Below are 13,806 nucleotides of genomic sequence, written 5' to 3'. Positions count from 1 at the left end.
ACATTGAGCTGTTTGACACTTTGGAATGTAACATATTGAGATGTGACAGTTTGGAGTGTGACACTTTGAGCTGTGACAGTTTGGAGTGTGACACATCGAGTTATGACCCTTTGCAGTTTGTCACATTTTTCTGTGATGTCGAGATGCCGGTGATGGACTGGGGTGGACAATTGTAAGGAGTCTTACAACACCAGGTTTTTGTCCAACAGCTTTATTTAAAATCACAAGCTTTCGGAGGTTTTCTCCTTCGTCACATGACACATTAAGCTGTGACAGTTTGGAGTGTGACACTGTCAGAGCTCGGAGTTTCACACTTCAAACTGTCATAGATCGATGTGTCACACTCCAAACTGTCACATCTCAATGTGACACAATAAGCTATGACACTTTGGAATGTGACACATTGAGATGTGACAGTTTGGAGTGTGACACATCGAGCTGTGACAGTTTGGAATGTGACACATTGAGCTGCGACAGTTTGAAGTGTGAAACTCCAAGCTCTGACAGTTTGGAGTGTGTCACTCTGAGCTGTGACAGTTTGGAGAGTGACACATTGAGCTGTGATAGTTTGGAGTGTGACACATTGAGCTGTGACAGTTTTGAGTGTGACACATTGAGCTGTGACAGTTTGGAGTGTGACACATTGAGCTGTGACAGTTTTGAGTGTGACACATTGAGCTGTGACAGTTTGGAGTGTGACACTTTGAGCTGTGACAGTTTTGAGTGTGACACTTTGAGCTGTGACAGTTTGGAGTGTGACACTTTGAGCTGTGACAGTTTGGAGTGTGACACATTGAGCTGTGACAGTTTTGAGTGTGACACATTGAGCTGTGACAGTTTGGAGTGTGACACTTTGAGCTGTGACAGTTTTGAGTGTGACACATTGAGCTGTGACAGTTTAGAGTGTGACACTTTGAGCTGTGACAGTTTGGAGTGTGACACTTTTGAGTGTGAGGTTGGATTACCACTGTGGTCAGTGAGTCCAATCCCCACAAACCCTCATCGGTTATGCCCAGACCTGAATGACCTCAAATCTGAATCTTCATCTGATGCACAACAATTGTCACTTTGCTGACTCGTGTCCCCAATGAATGGTTTCCTGGAAAATATTTATCCATCAACCAACATTTAAAACAGATTGTCTGGTCATTATCTCATTGCTGTTCATGGTACCTCACTTCAAAAGTACTTCATTGGCTGTGAAACATTTTGGGATGTCCTGAGTTTGTGAAAGGGGTGAAAGGCACTCTATAAATGCAAGTCTTCCTTTCATGCACTCAGCGCATTTGATCGTTCAAACTGAACAAAATGCAGAAAACACTGAGCACAAAACATGCCAAAGTAATTAAATGTGCAAAATTGCTGCTGTCTCTTCCTCAGATGGGGCAGCACATTCACTACCTGTGAATCTGCAGTGGGTTTGAGATCCGAGATAATTGTGGGATATTGGTCAGGTATGTTTCCATTGGGTTTCTGTCCAATCGGAATGAATGGGAAGGGGATTGGTCCATTGGGATTCTACACAATGGAAGCAAGGTGGTCCATTGGGATTCCATCCAATTGGAATTAATGAGAAGGGATTTGGTTCATTGGGATTCTATACAATGGGAAAGGATGTGAAAGAAAATTGTCCATTGGGATTCTACACAATGGGAGTGAATGGGAAGGGGTTAGTCCATTGGGACTCTGTACAATGGGATTGAATGGGAAGGTGTTTGGTCCTTTGAGATTCTATACAATAGAAAGGGATGGGAAAGGGTTGGTCCATTGGGATTCGTTAGAATGGGAGTCAATGGGAAGGTAGGTGGCCAATTGAGATTCTGTCCAATCGGTTTGAATGGGTAGTGGCTTAGTCCATTGGGATTTTGTACAATGGGAATGAATGGGAAGGGGTTTGGTCCATTGGGATTCTATACAATGGGAGTGAATGGGAAGGGGTTTGGTCCATTGGGATTCTATACAATGGGAAAGAATGGGAAAGGGTTTGGTTCATTGGGATTCTATTCAATGGGAAAGAATGGGAAAGGGTTTGGTTCATTGGGATTCTATTCAATGGGAAAGAATGGGAAAGGGTTTGGTCCATTGGGATTCATGAGAATGGGCATCAATGGGAAGGAAGTTGGTCGACTGGAATTCTACCCAGTGGGAGCGATTGGAATGAAAGGTGGTCCTGTAAGTGCTGTGCTTGGCTCCTGTCATCGTGTATTGGGAGTTGAACCTCTCAGATTGATTAGAACACCGGTGTGATTTTGGGCAGTTACTGATGTTTACAGACATGGCAACTGGACGGGTCTTTCTGGAGACAGGATCGCTGGTGCGTATGTCATAGAAGACATCAACATTCTCACCAATTGCCCATTAACACTGGCATTTAAAAGTGAATGATGCAGCACAGGTTAAATCCTGGTTCCTTGTATAAAACTATATTGCTACAAGAATATTGGAATGCAGAGTGCACTGTGGATAAAGTACCTACCTGGCAGAGCTTTAGTACCAGATTTTGGGGTCAGCCCTCTGGCCTGAATAATTTGCACTTCCAGCTGCCCACTGCGGTCGGCCATGCCAATGTGAATATCACCTGCAGCAGCAAGATACAATCTATTAGAACGTGGAAGCCACCCAAACCTCGCGATTAGATTCCAGCCTGTACCTCACTCCCAGTTATGTTATCCTATAAATAAATCACCTGAACCCCTTGGCTAGACTCCAGCCTGTACCTCACTCCCAGTTATGTTATCCTATAAATAAATCACCTGAACCCCTTGGCTAGACTCCAGCCTATACCTCACTCCCAGTTATGTTATCCTATATTTAAATCACCCGAACCCCTTGATTAGATTCCAGTCTGTAACTCGCTCCCAGTTATCTGTTATCCTATTTATAAATCACCCAAACCCCTCGATTAGATTCTAGTCTGTGACTCACTCCCAGTTATTTATTATTCTATATATAAATCCCCCGGACCTCTTGATTAAATTCCAGCCTGTGACTCACTCCCGGGTATCTGTTATTCTATTTATAAACCACCCGAACTCCTTGATTAAATTCCAGCCCGTAACTCACTCCCGGGTGTCTGTTATTCTATTTATGAACCCCACTAACCCCTCGATTGGACGCTAGTGGTTCATTATTTGGTAATGTTAAGTAGCAGTTCTACAGGGGTTCTTGGATTAACTTCTGGCTGGTCACACCCTCGCTGTGGGAACCAAGTTTCTGCAGATGTTGACTGGATCTGAAACTTGTACACAGTATTGTATGAACACATCTGCCATTTGTTTATCGCTTATAATTCGTTTGCCCATCCTACCTCTTTAAGGAACTTTGGCCCACCTGCAGTCATCACTTCTCAGCAAATCCTTCTATTCCCCAAAATAATCAGTGCTCGCTGTTATTTTGGGCCTTAGTATTCAGCTGCTGAGTTTAAAATTGTTCTTTTTTGTTCTCACAGAGTGATTCTTACTCTCAACATCCCTTCAATCACTGATTAGGCCTCAACTGGAGTATTGTGTCCAGTTCTGGGCACCGCTCTTTGGGAAGAATGTCAAGACCTTGGAGAGGGGGCAGAGGAGATTTACCAGAATGGTGCCAGGGATGAGGGACTTCAGTTATGGGGAAGAGACTGGAGAAGCTGGGGTTGTTCTCATTAGAGCAGAGAAGGTTAAGAGGAGATTTAATAGAAGTGTTCAAAATTATATGGGGTTTTGATAGAGTTAATAAGGAGAAACTGTTTCCACTGGCCAGAGGACACAGATTCAAGAATTTTTTTTATACAGCGAGTTGTTATGATCTGGAATTCACTGTCTGAAAGGGCGGTGGAAGCAGATTCAATAATAACTTTCAAAAGGGAATTGGACAAATACTTGAAAAGGAAAAATTTGCAGGGCTATGGCAAAGAGCAGGGAAAGTGGGACTAATAGGATTGCTCTTTCCAAGAGCCGGCACAGACACGATGGGCCAAATGGCCTCCCTCTATGCTCTATGATTCTGTGAAATGCTTAAAATGTAAACTGGGCACCAAAGGTTTGGTGTAAAGGACAGGAATTCATTTTTCCCTCTTAAGTGCCTCAAACATCATCAAAGTTTTTCTCTCTTGCCGCCCTGTCCTGTTCAGTTTTGGACGTTTGAAAAGGTGGCAACGTGGGCAGTGAGCCAAGTGTAGCAGGTAACTGCTGGCCCGGCTGAGACCAGCGCGGACTGGTGCCCGAGTCTAGTCGTTCCTGCTCTTGTCTGGTCTTTCCTGCTCTGTCTGCTCTTTCCTGCTCTGTCTGGTCTTTCCTGCTCTGTCTGGTCTTTCCTGATCTGTCTGGTCTTTCCTGATCTGTCTGGTCTTTCCTGCTCTTGTCTGGTCTTTGTTGCTCTGTCTGGTCTTTCCTGCTGTGTCTGGTCCTTCCTTCTCTTGTCTGGTCTTTCCTGCTCTGTCTGGTCTTTCCTGCTCTGTCTGGTCTTTCCTGCTCTTGTGTGGTCTTTGTTGCTCTGTCTGGTCTTTCCTGCTGTTGTCTGGTCTTTCCTGCTATTGTCTGGTCTTTCCTGCTCTAACTGGTCTTTCCTGCTCTGTCTGGTTCAGTTCCACACTAGGCAAAGTCTTCAGCATATAGCCTGTTCCAGCTTTTGCTTCCTTGTCTGTCTCTCCTTCAGACTAATCACCAGTTTGCACTACTTGTCCTATGGGATGTAGTGGACAGCATATGGACAGTAGGATCTCAATATCACGAGACATCCTTCTAACAGAGAGCAGAAGCTAAGAGGTTAGTAGAATGGAGTGAACTGATCCAAGCCAAGTAGAGCAAGCGACTCACCCATGGAAGGGGCTGCCAGTGTTTGTCGTCCCACAAGTTGTGCAGGGCCAATTCCATCCAGAAAGTCACTGAACTGCCCGTCCGCTCCCAGTCTCGCCGTGGGGAAAACCAAACTGTGAAAACAGACGGAGACAACAATTGATAACTGTTCGAAACAGACCTCGGCACCTTTAGCTTAAGTGTGTGTAAATGGAGGTGCTCCAACTAAAGGGAGGGTTTACTGAGGGTTTACTGAGGGTTTACAGAAGGTTTACCGAGGGTTGACAGAAGGTTTACCGAGGGTTTACAGAAGGTTTACCGAGGGTTTACAGAAGGTTTACCGAGGGTTGACAGAAGGTTTACCGAGGGTTTACAGAAGGTTTACCGAGGGTTGACAGAAGGTTTACCTAGGGTTTACTGAGCTCCTGCTGCTTTGGTCCTCTTCAGTTTTCTTAATGAAATTATGAATTCTACGGGGCTTTGTGCTCTGCTTTAGTGATCTATGAGAGTGGGACTGGGCGGTGGGAGCACTGGTACGTGGGTGGGACTGGGCGGTGGAATGCTCACTGGATGCTACTAAATTGACCGCAGCCCATTATGTGATGCAACTCCCGCTGGATCCATGACTCGACTCTTGCTGGGAGCCTAGCCTGTCTCCTGCTGGAATCCTGACCCGTCTCCTGCTGGGAGCCCTGACCCGTCTCCTGCAGGGAGCCCTGACCCGTCTCCTGCTGGGAGCCTAGCCTGTCTCCTGCTGGAATCCTGACCTGTCTCCTGCTGGGAGCCCTGACCCGTCTCCTGCAGGGAGCCCTGACCCGTCTCCTGCTGGGAGCCCTGACCCGTCTCCTGCTGGGAGCCCTGACCCGTCTCCTGCTGGAATCCTGACCCGTCTCCTGCTGGGAGCCCTGACCCGTCTCCTGCTGGGAGCCCTGACCCGTCTCCTGCTGGGAGCCCTGACCCGTCTCCTGCTGGGAGCCCTGACCCGTCTCCTGCTGGGAGCCCTGACCCGACTCCTGCTGGGAGCCCTGACCCGTCTCCTGCAGGGAGTCCTGACCCGACTCCTGCTGGGAGCCCTGACCCGACTCCTGCTGGGAGCCCTGACCTGTCTCCTGCTGGGAGCCCTGACCTCTCCTGCTGTGAGCTCTGGCCCGACTCCGTGTGGGAGCCCTGACCTGATTCTTGATGATAACCCCAGCCTGACCTTTAATTTGAAGTGTATCCCAGATGTAATCCCTATTACACATTATGAGGAGTGCAGGGGAATCTGTTTAACCACCACAATGCCCAGTTTGAAGATGTATATGTTGGAAACGAGAGATCTTAGAAAATACAGGGACATCCTCAGCTTACACTCTGGAGAATGATAATAAACATTTATTTGAGTGTGTTATTTATCTTGTTCTTATCTTTTTAACAACTGGCACATAATATCAGCACCCACATGTATCTGTCCATTCCATATTCAGCAGGGTGGTTACAAATATATGAACTGTAAATTTATTCATTCGAGTGTGTGATTATTTTATTGATTTCATTCATATCTTTATAAAAAAATGGACAAATATAATTTAACTTCCCATATATTTCATCTCAATAGGATGCAAAAAAATGGCATCAAATCATGGCCCAGGCCAACTTGGGGTCAGTGAATAGGAGGAAAGAGATTGGGGAATGGTTCTAATACTTGGCAAAGGATAATCAAAATAAGGGGAGAAAATAATTCAGTCAGTTTTAATATGGAGACGGGGGTTTTATCATAGTAAACCCATGACAGACTACTTATTTAATATTTACCATTTGATCAATTATTTTTTGTTTCCTTTTTTTATGTAACTGTAAATAAATATTATAGTTGCTGTAATTCTGTGTAAAAGACCCGGGTGTGTTTGTGACATCCCACATAGAGCAGGCCAGTAACAGGATACAATCAACAGGTCAGCACTAGTGCAGTAACTGGTGACCCTCGGATCACACCACGCTGCAAGGGCAGATATCTGAAAGGTGAAACAGATGGCAACTGAATGATTCGGTAAAAATAGTGGCATTGTGAATCTCTCAGGGGTAAAATCGCCGGCTGTGTTTGTGTTTCGTCCTCCCTCGCCCGACACTCACTTGCCATCAGAGCTGTTACTGTTGGTGCTCCCGTCCGTCGACTCTCTGCTGCCTTGCCGAGTAACGCGGTTCCGCATTTCCACAGCGATCCCGGTCTCGGTGCTTCTCCGGATATTGCTTCGTAATTTCTTCGTGGCTGCCTCTGAGGGGGGCAAAAAGCAACTAACCTTAGCACCAGGAGATGGTCTCACTCTGTCCGCATTTCCCCTGTTAATACTCAGTCTCACTCTGTCTGTCTCCCCAGTTCCTCTGTTAATACCCAGTCTCACTCTGTCTGTCTCCCCAGTTCCTCTGTTAATACTCAGTCTCACTGTCTGTCTCCCCAGTTCCTCTGTTAATACCCAGTCTCACTCTGTCTGTCTCCCCAGTTCCCCTGTTAATACTCAGTCTCACTCTGTCTGTCTCCCCAGTTCCTCTGTTAATACCCAGTCTCACTCTGTCTGTCTCCCCAGTTCCTCTGTTAATACCCAGTCTCACTGTCTGTCTCCCCAGTTCCTCTGTTAATACCCAGTCTCACTTTGTCTGTCTCCCCATTTTCCCCTGTTAATACCCAGTCTCACTCTGTCTGTCTCCCCATTTTCCCCTGTTAATACCCAGTCTCACTCTGTCTGTCTCCCCAGTTCCCCTGTTAATACCCAGTCTCACTCTGTCTGTCTCCCCATTTTCCCCTGTTAATACCCAGTCTCACTCTGTCTGTCTCCCCATTTTCCCCTGTTAATACTCAGTCTCACTCTGTCTGTCTCCCCAGTTCCCCTGTTAATACTCAGTCTCACTCTGTCTGTCTCCCCAGTTCCCCTGTTAATACCCAGTCTCACTCTGTCTGTCTCCCCAGTTCCCCTGTTAATACCCAGTCTCATCTGGTACTGCTGATGTCCGCTTTACATAGTGACAGTGCTGCGATATCACCCCGCATTTTGATTGTGCCTCTGTTGGGCAGCAGATCACCGCTGTGCTGCCTGAGACATGACTTCAAACCAACCGAGCCTGTAGAAATCTGGCACTCGGAGTCGCCAATGGATTGCTGTTCCTTCGTATATATTACAGGGTGACCTCTAACCCTGCTGTAAGTCAAAGGGCTATAAACAGCACACTAGTGGGAGGGTGTGGAGAGCGGCTGACTCAGTGACTGCCTTGCCCAATATTCCCAGATATTCCCAGTTGATTAGATCTGGAGGAGAGGAATTTTGAATGGACTCTCCAGTTATCCCATCTAACAGCTCAGCGCCTTGAATAGAAATACCACAATTAAAAAAAAACACAATCTGGAACATCGGTCGGTCCCAACGCCAAAGAACAAAACTGCCTTGTGTTTTAGTTCCCTCCTTGTCTTCAACAGTTCCTGAAGCTCAAGCAGTAGATTCTTCGACACGAGAACAACTCACAGAATGTTGCAGTAAGAGTTCAGCTTCAAACGGGTTGATGAACACTCAGAATATGTGCATTTAATTTTGTATGAATGTGTTAGCTGGAAGCAATCTGTTCCAGACATGGCGCTGCCAAGGGATCACATCTAAGGAGAAACCTTTTTGTAGGCCGGGCTTACTCTCTTCAAACTATTTCTTTAACCCTGCAGGATAACACGGTCCCACAGATGATGATAAGAGGGCCACAACAACACACAGAACTTTTATTTATATAGCAGCTTTAATGTAGCAAAGATGTCCCAAAGGACTTCACATGAACCGTCCAACAGTGTGTTACTGAATTAAATCAGTTCTCTTCAGTTCTCTTTGGATTGTATGCCAGTGATGCTGACTTGGAAAGTTCCGAGATCCACCTTAAATTGGTGAGTTTTGCCAACACTATACCAGACGCACTGTAAACACCACCGCTGGACAGGACTGGTTGGCTCACTGAGTTCATTGCCCTCCTTTCAGCTCTGGGACTTGAGATCAAATCCGGCCCCAGGCTGATCAGCCGGCTGGGTGGGTCCAATATGAAATTAGTTTGGATAGTCTCAGGCCTGAGCCTACAGCACAAAACTGCCTTTAATGTCACTCAGACATTATTGAGGATGGTTTACGTGGGAATGGAAAAAAGAGGTCACACTGGTTCAGGATGGGGTGTCCTGAGGTAGGGGCCAAGGCATATTGTTGGGAATGTATCTGTGCTATACCTGACCTGAGGGTGCTTGAAGTTGTCACTGGGTGCCTGATGTGGGCAGTAGTCCACTCCCCAACACTAATGTCCCTCAACTTGATGGACAGAAAAAGACATTAAAGAATACAGTGCTGCTGGATGGAGAAACCTCTATCTCTAATGGAGGTGATGGGTTCAGCTGTAGGAGGCAGAGATGGACCTTACCTCAGCCTCTGCGTCACTCCACTCACAACTAAATGAAGCTTCAGATCATGACTTTCAAACAACTGCACACTCCCACCTGTACATTTGTTTATGTACTGTTGTGTACAACATAAAAGAACCTGCATTTCTATAGCGCCTTTCACAACCTCAGGACATCCCAAAGCGCATCACAACCAATGGATTACTTTTGAAGTGTAGTCACTGTTGTAATGTAGGAAACGCAAAGCCAATTTGCGCACAGCAAGATCCCACAAACTGCAATGAGATAAATGACCAGATGATCTGTTTGGTTGAGGGATAAATATTGGCCAGGACACCAGGGAGAACTCCCCTGCTCTCCTTCAAAATAGTGCCGTGGGATCTATTACATCCACCTGAGAGGGCAGACGGGGCCTCGGTTTAACGTCCCTCCAAAGGATGGAACCTCTGACAGTGCAGCACTCCCTCAGTGTTGCACTGAAGTGGCAGCCCAGATTATGTGCTCAAGTCTCTGGAGTAGGACATGAACCCACTCTGACTCAGAGGTAAGAGTGCTCCCACTGATCCACACTGTGGGAACATGGGGCTCTATTGCAGGGCTAGGGAGCAGGTCTTCCTCTCAGCTGGTACGTGGCATGTGGAGGACTTGGAATGGGAGTGCACTCACTTTATATCAATGGTGTCGGCTAATGAATTCTGTTCTGAGGTTGAGAATGGACTGGTTTTCTGTCTGGGTTCCCGCCACAGCAATGTCACTCAACTCAAATGGGACAATTCTGGACTCTACACAAGAGTCTGAGAATGGGATTTCTGATATGTTTTATTCTCTGCTGCCCTGACAGTGCAGTACTTAAATCTAGGTACTCTAAGTATTTCACCTGAGTGCCCACTCTTCATGTGTAGCTTGAGACAATGAGCAATTCTACCATGGAAGGTTGGCAGTACAGCCACACAATGGGCTGATTGCCTGAGTACATGGCATTGGTGAGGAGCTAACCAGGCAATGTCAAAGCATTGGCCCTGCTGGCCACCTACTTACAGAGGTCAGTGTGCAGTGACTGGGAGTGGGCAGCCAGTCTATCCCAGCATGTGGCAGCATCCTCAGGGGCAGTGAGAGGAGAGAAACAAGTGTCATTGCTTCTCTATATTAGGTAACAGACTCCAGAGGGGGACCTCCTCTGTGTGCTATATAATATCGTTCTTTACACAGGGGTTTATGATTTCATTACACATAGTGCACCGAGGAATCATTTCCCCAGATTGGCTGAATGTTGACTGTGACTGGGGTCTACTTATTTTATTCTACTTATTTGCCTGGGTTGTTGTCATACAAATATCGATGCGTCAATATAATACATTAAAAGTTTTTCATATAGCATGGACTTCCGGTGTCACATTGACTTCCTGTAACACTTGCCCTGTCACACTACCCTAGTTGTTATAAAACAGTGGCGGTGAAATTCGACCAGGGCAGTAGCGAATCGGCAAATTGATGGAAAAGAAAATTGGGCGATGTGTGAAGTGGGCGGCCGATTCGCTCACGCCCGTTTTTGCGCTGCTGCCAGGGACAAATTTCACCCCCAGTGTAGCCTCTAACTCACATGAGCAGCGTCATAGTGACATAGGAAAAGACCATGGTCTATCTCATTCCCCTTCTACCATCCTGGGAGTCCCACGATACAACGATGATGGAATTGTTGACTAATCATAGCAATCAATCTCTATCAATGAGTCTACAACAGACCCGGACATGAGGTGAGGAAAACCCCAGTGATGGAGAGTTTTGGGAACCATAGGTCCAAAGTCACCTGTTCCTCCCAAGTCTGTTACACTCACCACATGTCATGACTCTAATTACTCATAGACTGTATCCCAAAATATTATTTACTGAAAGAAATCTCTCTAATTTACATTTGAATGAATCAACACTATCTGCTTCCACCATCTCCCTCGAGAGCCTGGCCCATAGATTACATGAGAGATCTCTATCTGTGTCTATTATACACATATATATATATATATATATGTGTATAATAGACATATATATATATATATATAAATATTTATATATATATATAAATAGGCATCTGTGTCACACTTGAACAGTCACACTTTGTCACACATGCACATTTCTGTATAAAAAGGTATATAAAAGTACAAAAGAAAGTGAAAGAAAATCAATCCTCTGAGTAACTTTCCCCAGCAACAGAAATACATCATTGATCTCCTGGATAGAAAGTCTCGAGGGGCAATTAGCCTCTGATTGACCTGACGATCTGCTTCAGAACAATTAACCTCTCATTGATTCAGGGAGGCACAGCAATTAGACCTTGGGGACTTAAAGGGACACAGAAAGTTGCACACCACCACATTTTAGCAGAATATCGTGTGCGTTACATGGTACAAAACAACTCAGCCTCTGGTTGACTCTGAGCAACATCACAGGAGAACCCTCTGTTTACATATAAAGTGAAGCTGCTTTAAGGATAAATTATATCAGTGACATTTCTTCAGACCCGATGCTGTACCAACTGTCACCTAACTTGACCAGATTTGGCAAACAACACAAGCAAGATTTTTTTTGATTCAATTGAGGAGAAAGTAAAAAAGGGCAACTCGATTTAGGGCTTTTTCAAATATTACATTTACTGAAAAGTCAAGTAACATGGGGTTGTGAATCTTATCATGGGAATCAACAGCTCATTACCGGTGTTAACACCGCCCGTATCTGTTCATGTTTACTGAGCAAGATTGTACAAGGTAGCAGACAGTAAGACAGAAGCAGTTCCACTGTTTAAATTGTAATCATTCATGCAACTCCCGGCAATTTTGGAAGGAGCATTTACACAATTATTACACAACCGTAGGTTCCCAAACTCCATGGGCCCTGATTCCAGCAGTTCTGCTGGGACCGCACCAGCTGGTGTTTCTCCAGTGCGGACCCTGCTAGGGTTTGCCAAGATCTGAAAACCAGGGAAAGCCTCAGCTTCCTTAGACTTCCTTTCCCTTCTAAAACCGCATATCTGGTCATTATCTCATTGTTGTGGGCAAATTGGCTGCCATGTTTCTCTACATTACAACAGTGACTACACTTCAAAAGCAATTCATTGGCTGAAGATGTGAAAGTTGCTATATAAATGCAAACTCTTTCTTTCCTCCTACAAATCTTTAAGACCTCTACCAGCTGCCCTCTGACCCCTCCCTCAAGTGGCAACAGCTGCCCTCTGACCCCTCCCTCAAGTGGCAACAGCTGCCCTCTGACCCCTCCCTCAAGTGGCCGTCCTTCATCCTTGTCCCTAGAAGGTGAGTGGGTGGAATATTCAAATATGGAGGAGATGAGAGACGAGCTCGATCCCATCGTTCACACACGTGGGCCACTAGGTGGTGATCAGGAGCAGAAAATTCTCTTTCCCTATCCCCGTCCCCACCCTGGGACACTGAAGCCAATTGTAGCCACCAGTCTGCTGCCCTGGCCGGGATCAGCTAACGGGACTTAGAAATTGACCCTGTGACCTTTCACTCCAGCGCCCCCAGTGCGTGTTGGGAGTGCATTTTGTGACACTGGACACTGCCCGTCTGCTATTTCCCACCTTCAATGGCACAGGTCAGGGGTGCAGAAGCTGAATTTTTGACCCCATGATCAATACCGAGCAGGGGCATCTACCCACTTCTTGAAAACCATGGGGACTTTTTTTTTAATAAGAAAGCCTGGTTCAGTCTGCTGCTGAGAGCTGCTGTCTGGACCGCAGCAGTGTTATATAAATTCAGCAAACAACAGCAGTCAGACAGACACAGGCCTCAAGTACCTTTGAAATCTGCTTAAAATAACCAGCCGCTCTGGAGAAGGCTGTTATTATAATTCTTGACACGCTCAAAGAGCGCTGGGAGTACACTGAAATAATTACACCTCCCAACTTTAGTAGGCAGCCTCAGTACAGGACGGCTGAATTAAAAAGGATGGTTATGTTGAGCAGCACTCACTGGGAAATATAAACAGATCATTAAACGTTTGTTAACTTTATATTCAGGTAAAGCTGGCATCAGTGGATGGTTTCATCTGCAAGAAATGAGCTCTTAACTGTTCTCTCTCCTGGGAGCCTCATTCTGCTGAATAAAGTTTGTTTTATTCATTACTTTCTCAAACAAGAAAATTATGACTTTCTTTCCTATGTTGTAAAAAAACAGAACCAGCCAACCACTAACATGGCCGGCATTATCCAGAAGTACAACAGCAACTTGCATTTATATAGCGCCTTTAACATAGTAAAACATCCCAAGGTGCTTCACAGGAGCGATTTTCAATCAAAATTTGACATGAAGCCACATAAGGAGATATTAGGACAGGTGACCAAAAGCTTGGTCAAAGAGGTAGGTTTTAAGGAGCGTCTTAAAAGAGGAGAGAGAGGCAGAGAGACAGAGAAGTTTGCGGAGGGAATTCCAGAGCTTAGGGCCCAGACAGCTGAAGGCACTGCTGCCAATGGGGATGCGCAAGAGGCCAGAGTTGGAGGAGCGCAGAGATCTCGGAGAGTCAGATTGTCCTGAACCGTCGACTCCTGGAGCCGGCAGGAGGGGGAAGGTGGCATCCTTCAGCTACACTATGGACACATTCACCTCAACGTTCAACATGTGTCCGCTT

The 13,806-nt window shown here is 45.9% G+C and overlaps 1 protein-coding gene across 1 annotated transcript in view; it reads right to left on the bottom strand.

Moving 5' to 3' along the window:
* rims3 (regulating synaptic membrane exocytosis 3) overlaps positions 1-13,806 on the bottom strand; it is a 394,004-nt gene that overhangs the window by 72,484 nt on the left and 307,714 nt on the right. The window contains exons 3-5 of the mRNA XM_068006367.1: positions 6,888-7,029; positions 4,797-4,909; positions 2,477-2,578 (exon numbers count right to left, since the gene is read on the bottom strand). Of these exons, the coding sequence (XP_067862468.1) occupies positions 2,477-2,578; positions 4,797-4,909; positions 6,888-7,029 (357 nt within the window). The remainder of the gene's footprint in view (positions 1-2,476; positions 2,579-4,796; positions 4,910-6,887; positions 7,030-13,806) is intronic.

Source organism: Heptranchias perlo, chromosome 26, assembly GCF_035084215.1.
Source record: "Heptranchias perlo isolate sHepPer1 chromosome 26, sHepPer1.hap1, whole genome shotgun sequence".
Taxonomy (NCBI): Eukaryota; Metazoa; Chordata; class Chondrichthyes; order Hexanchiformes; family Hexanchidae; genus Heptranchias; species Heptranchias perlo.
The sequence above is the reverse complement of the archived record's forward strand: the minus strand, read 5'-3'. Positions and strand labels throughout refer to the sequence as shown.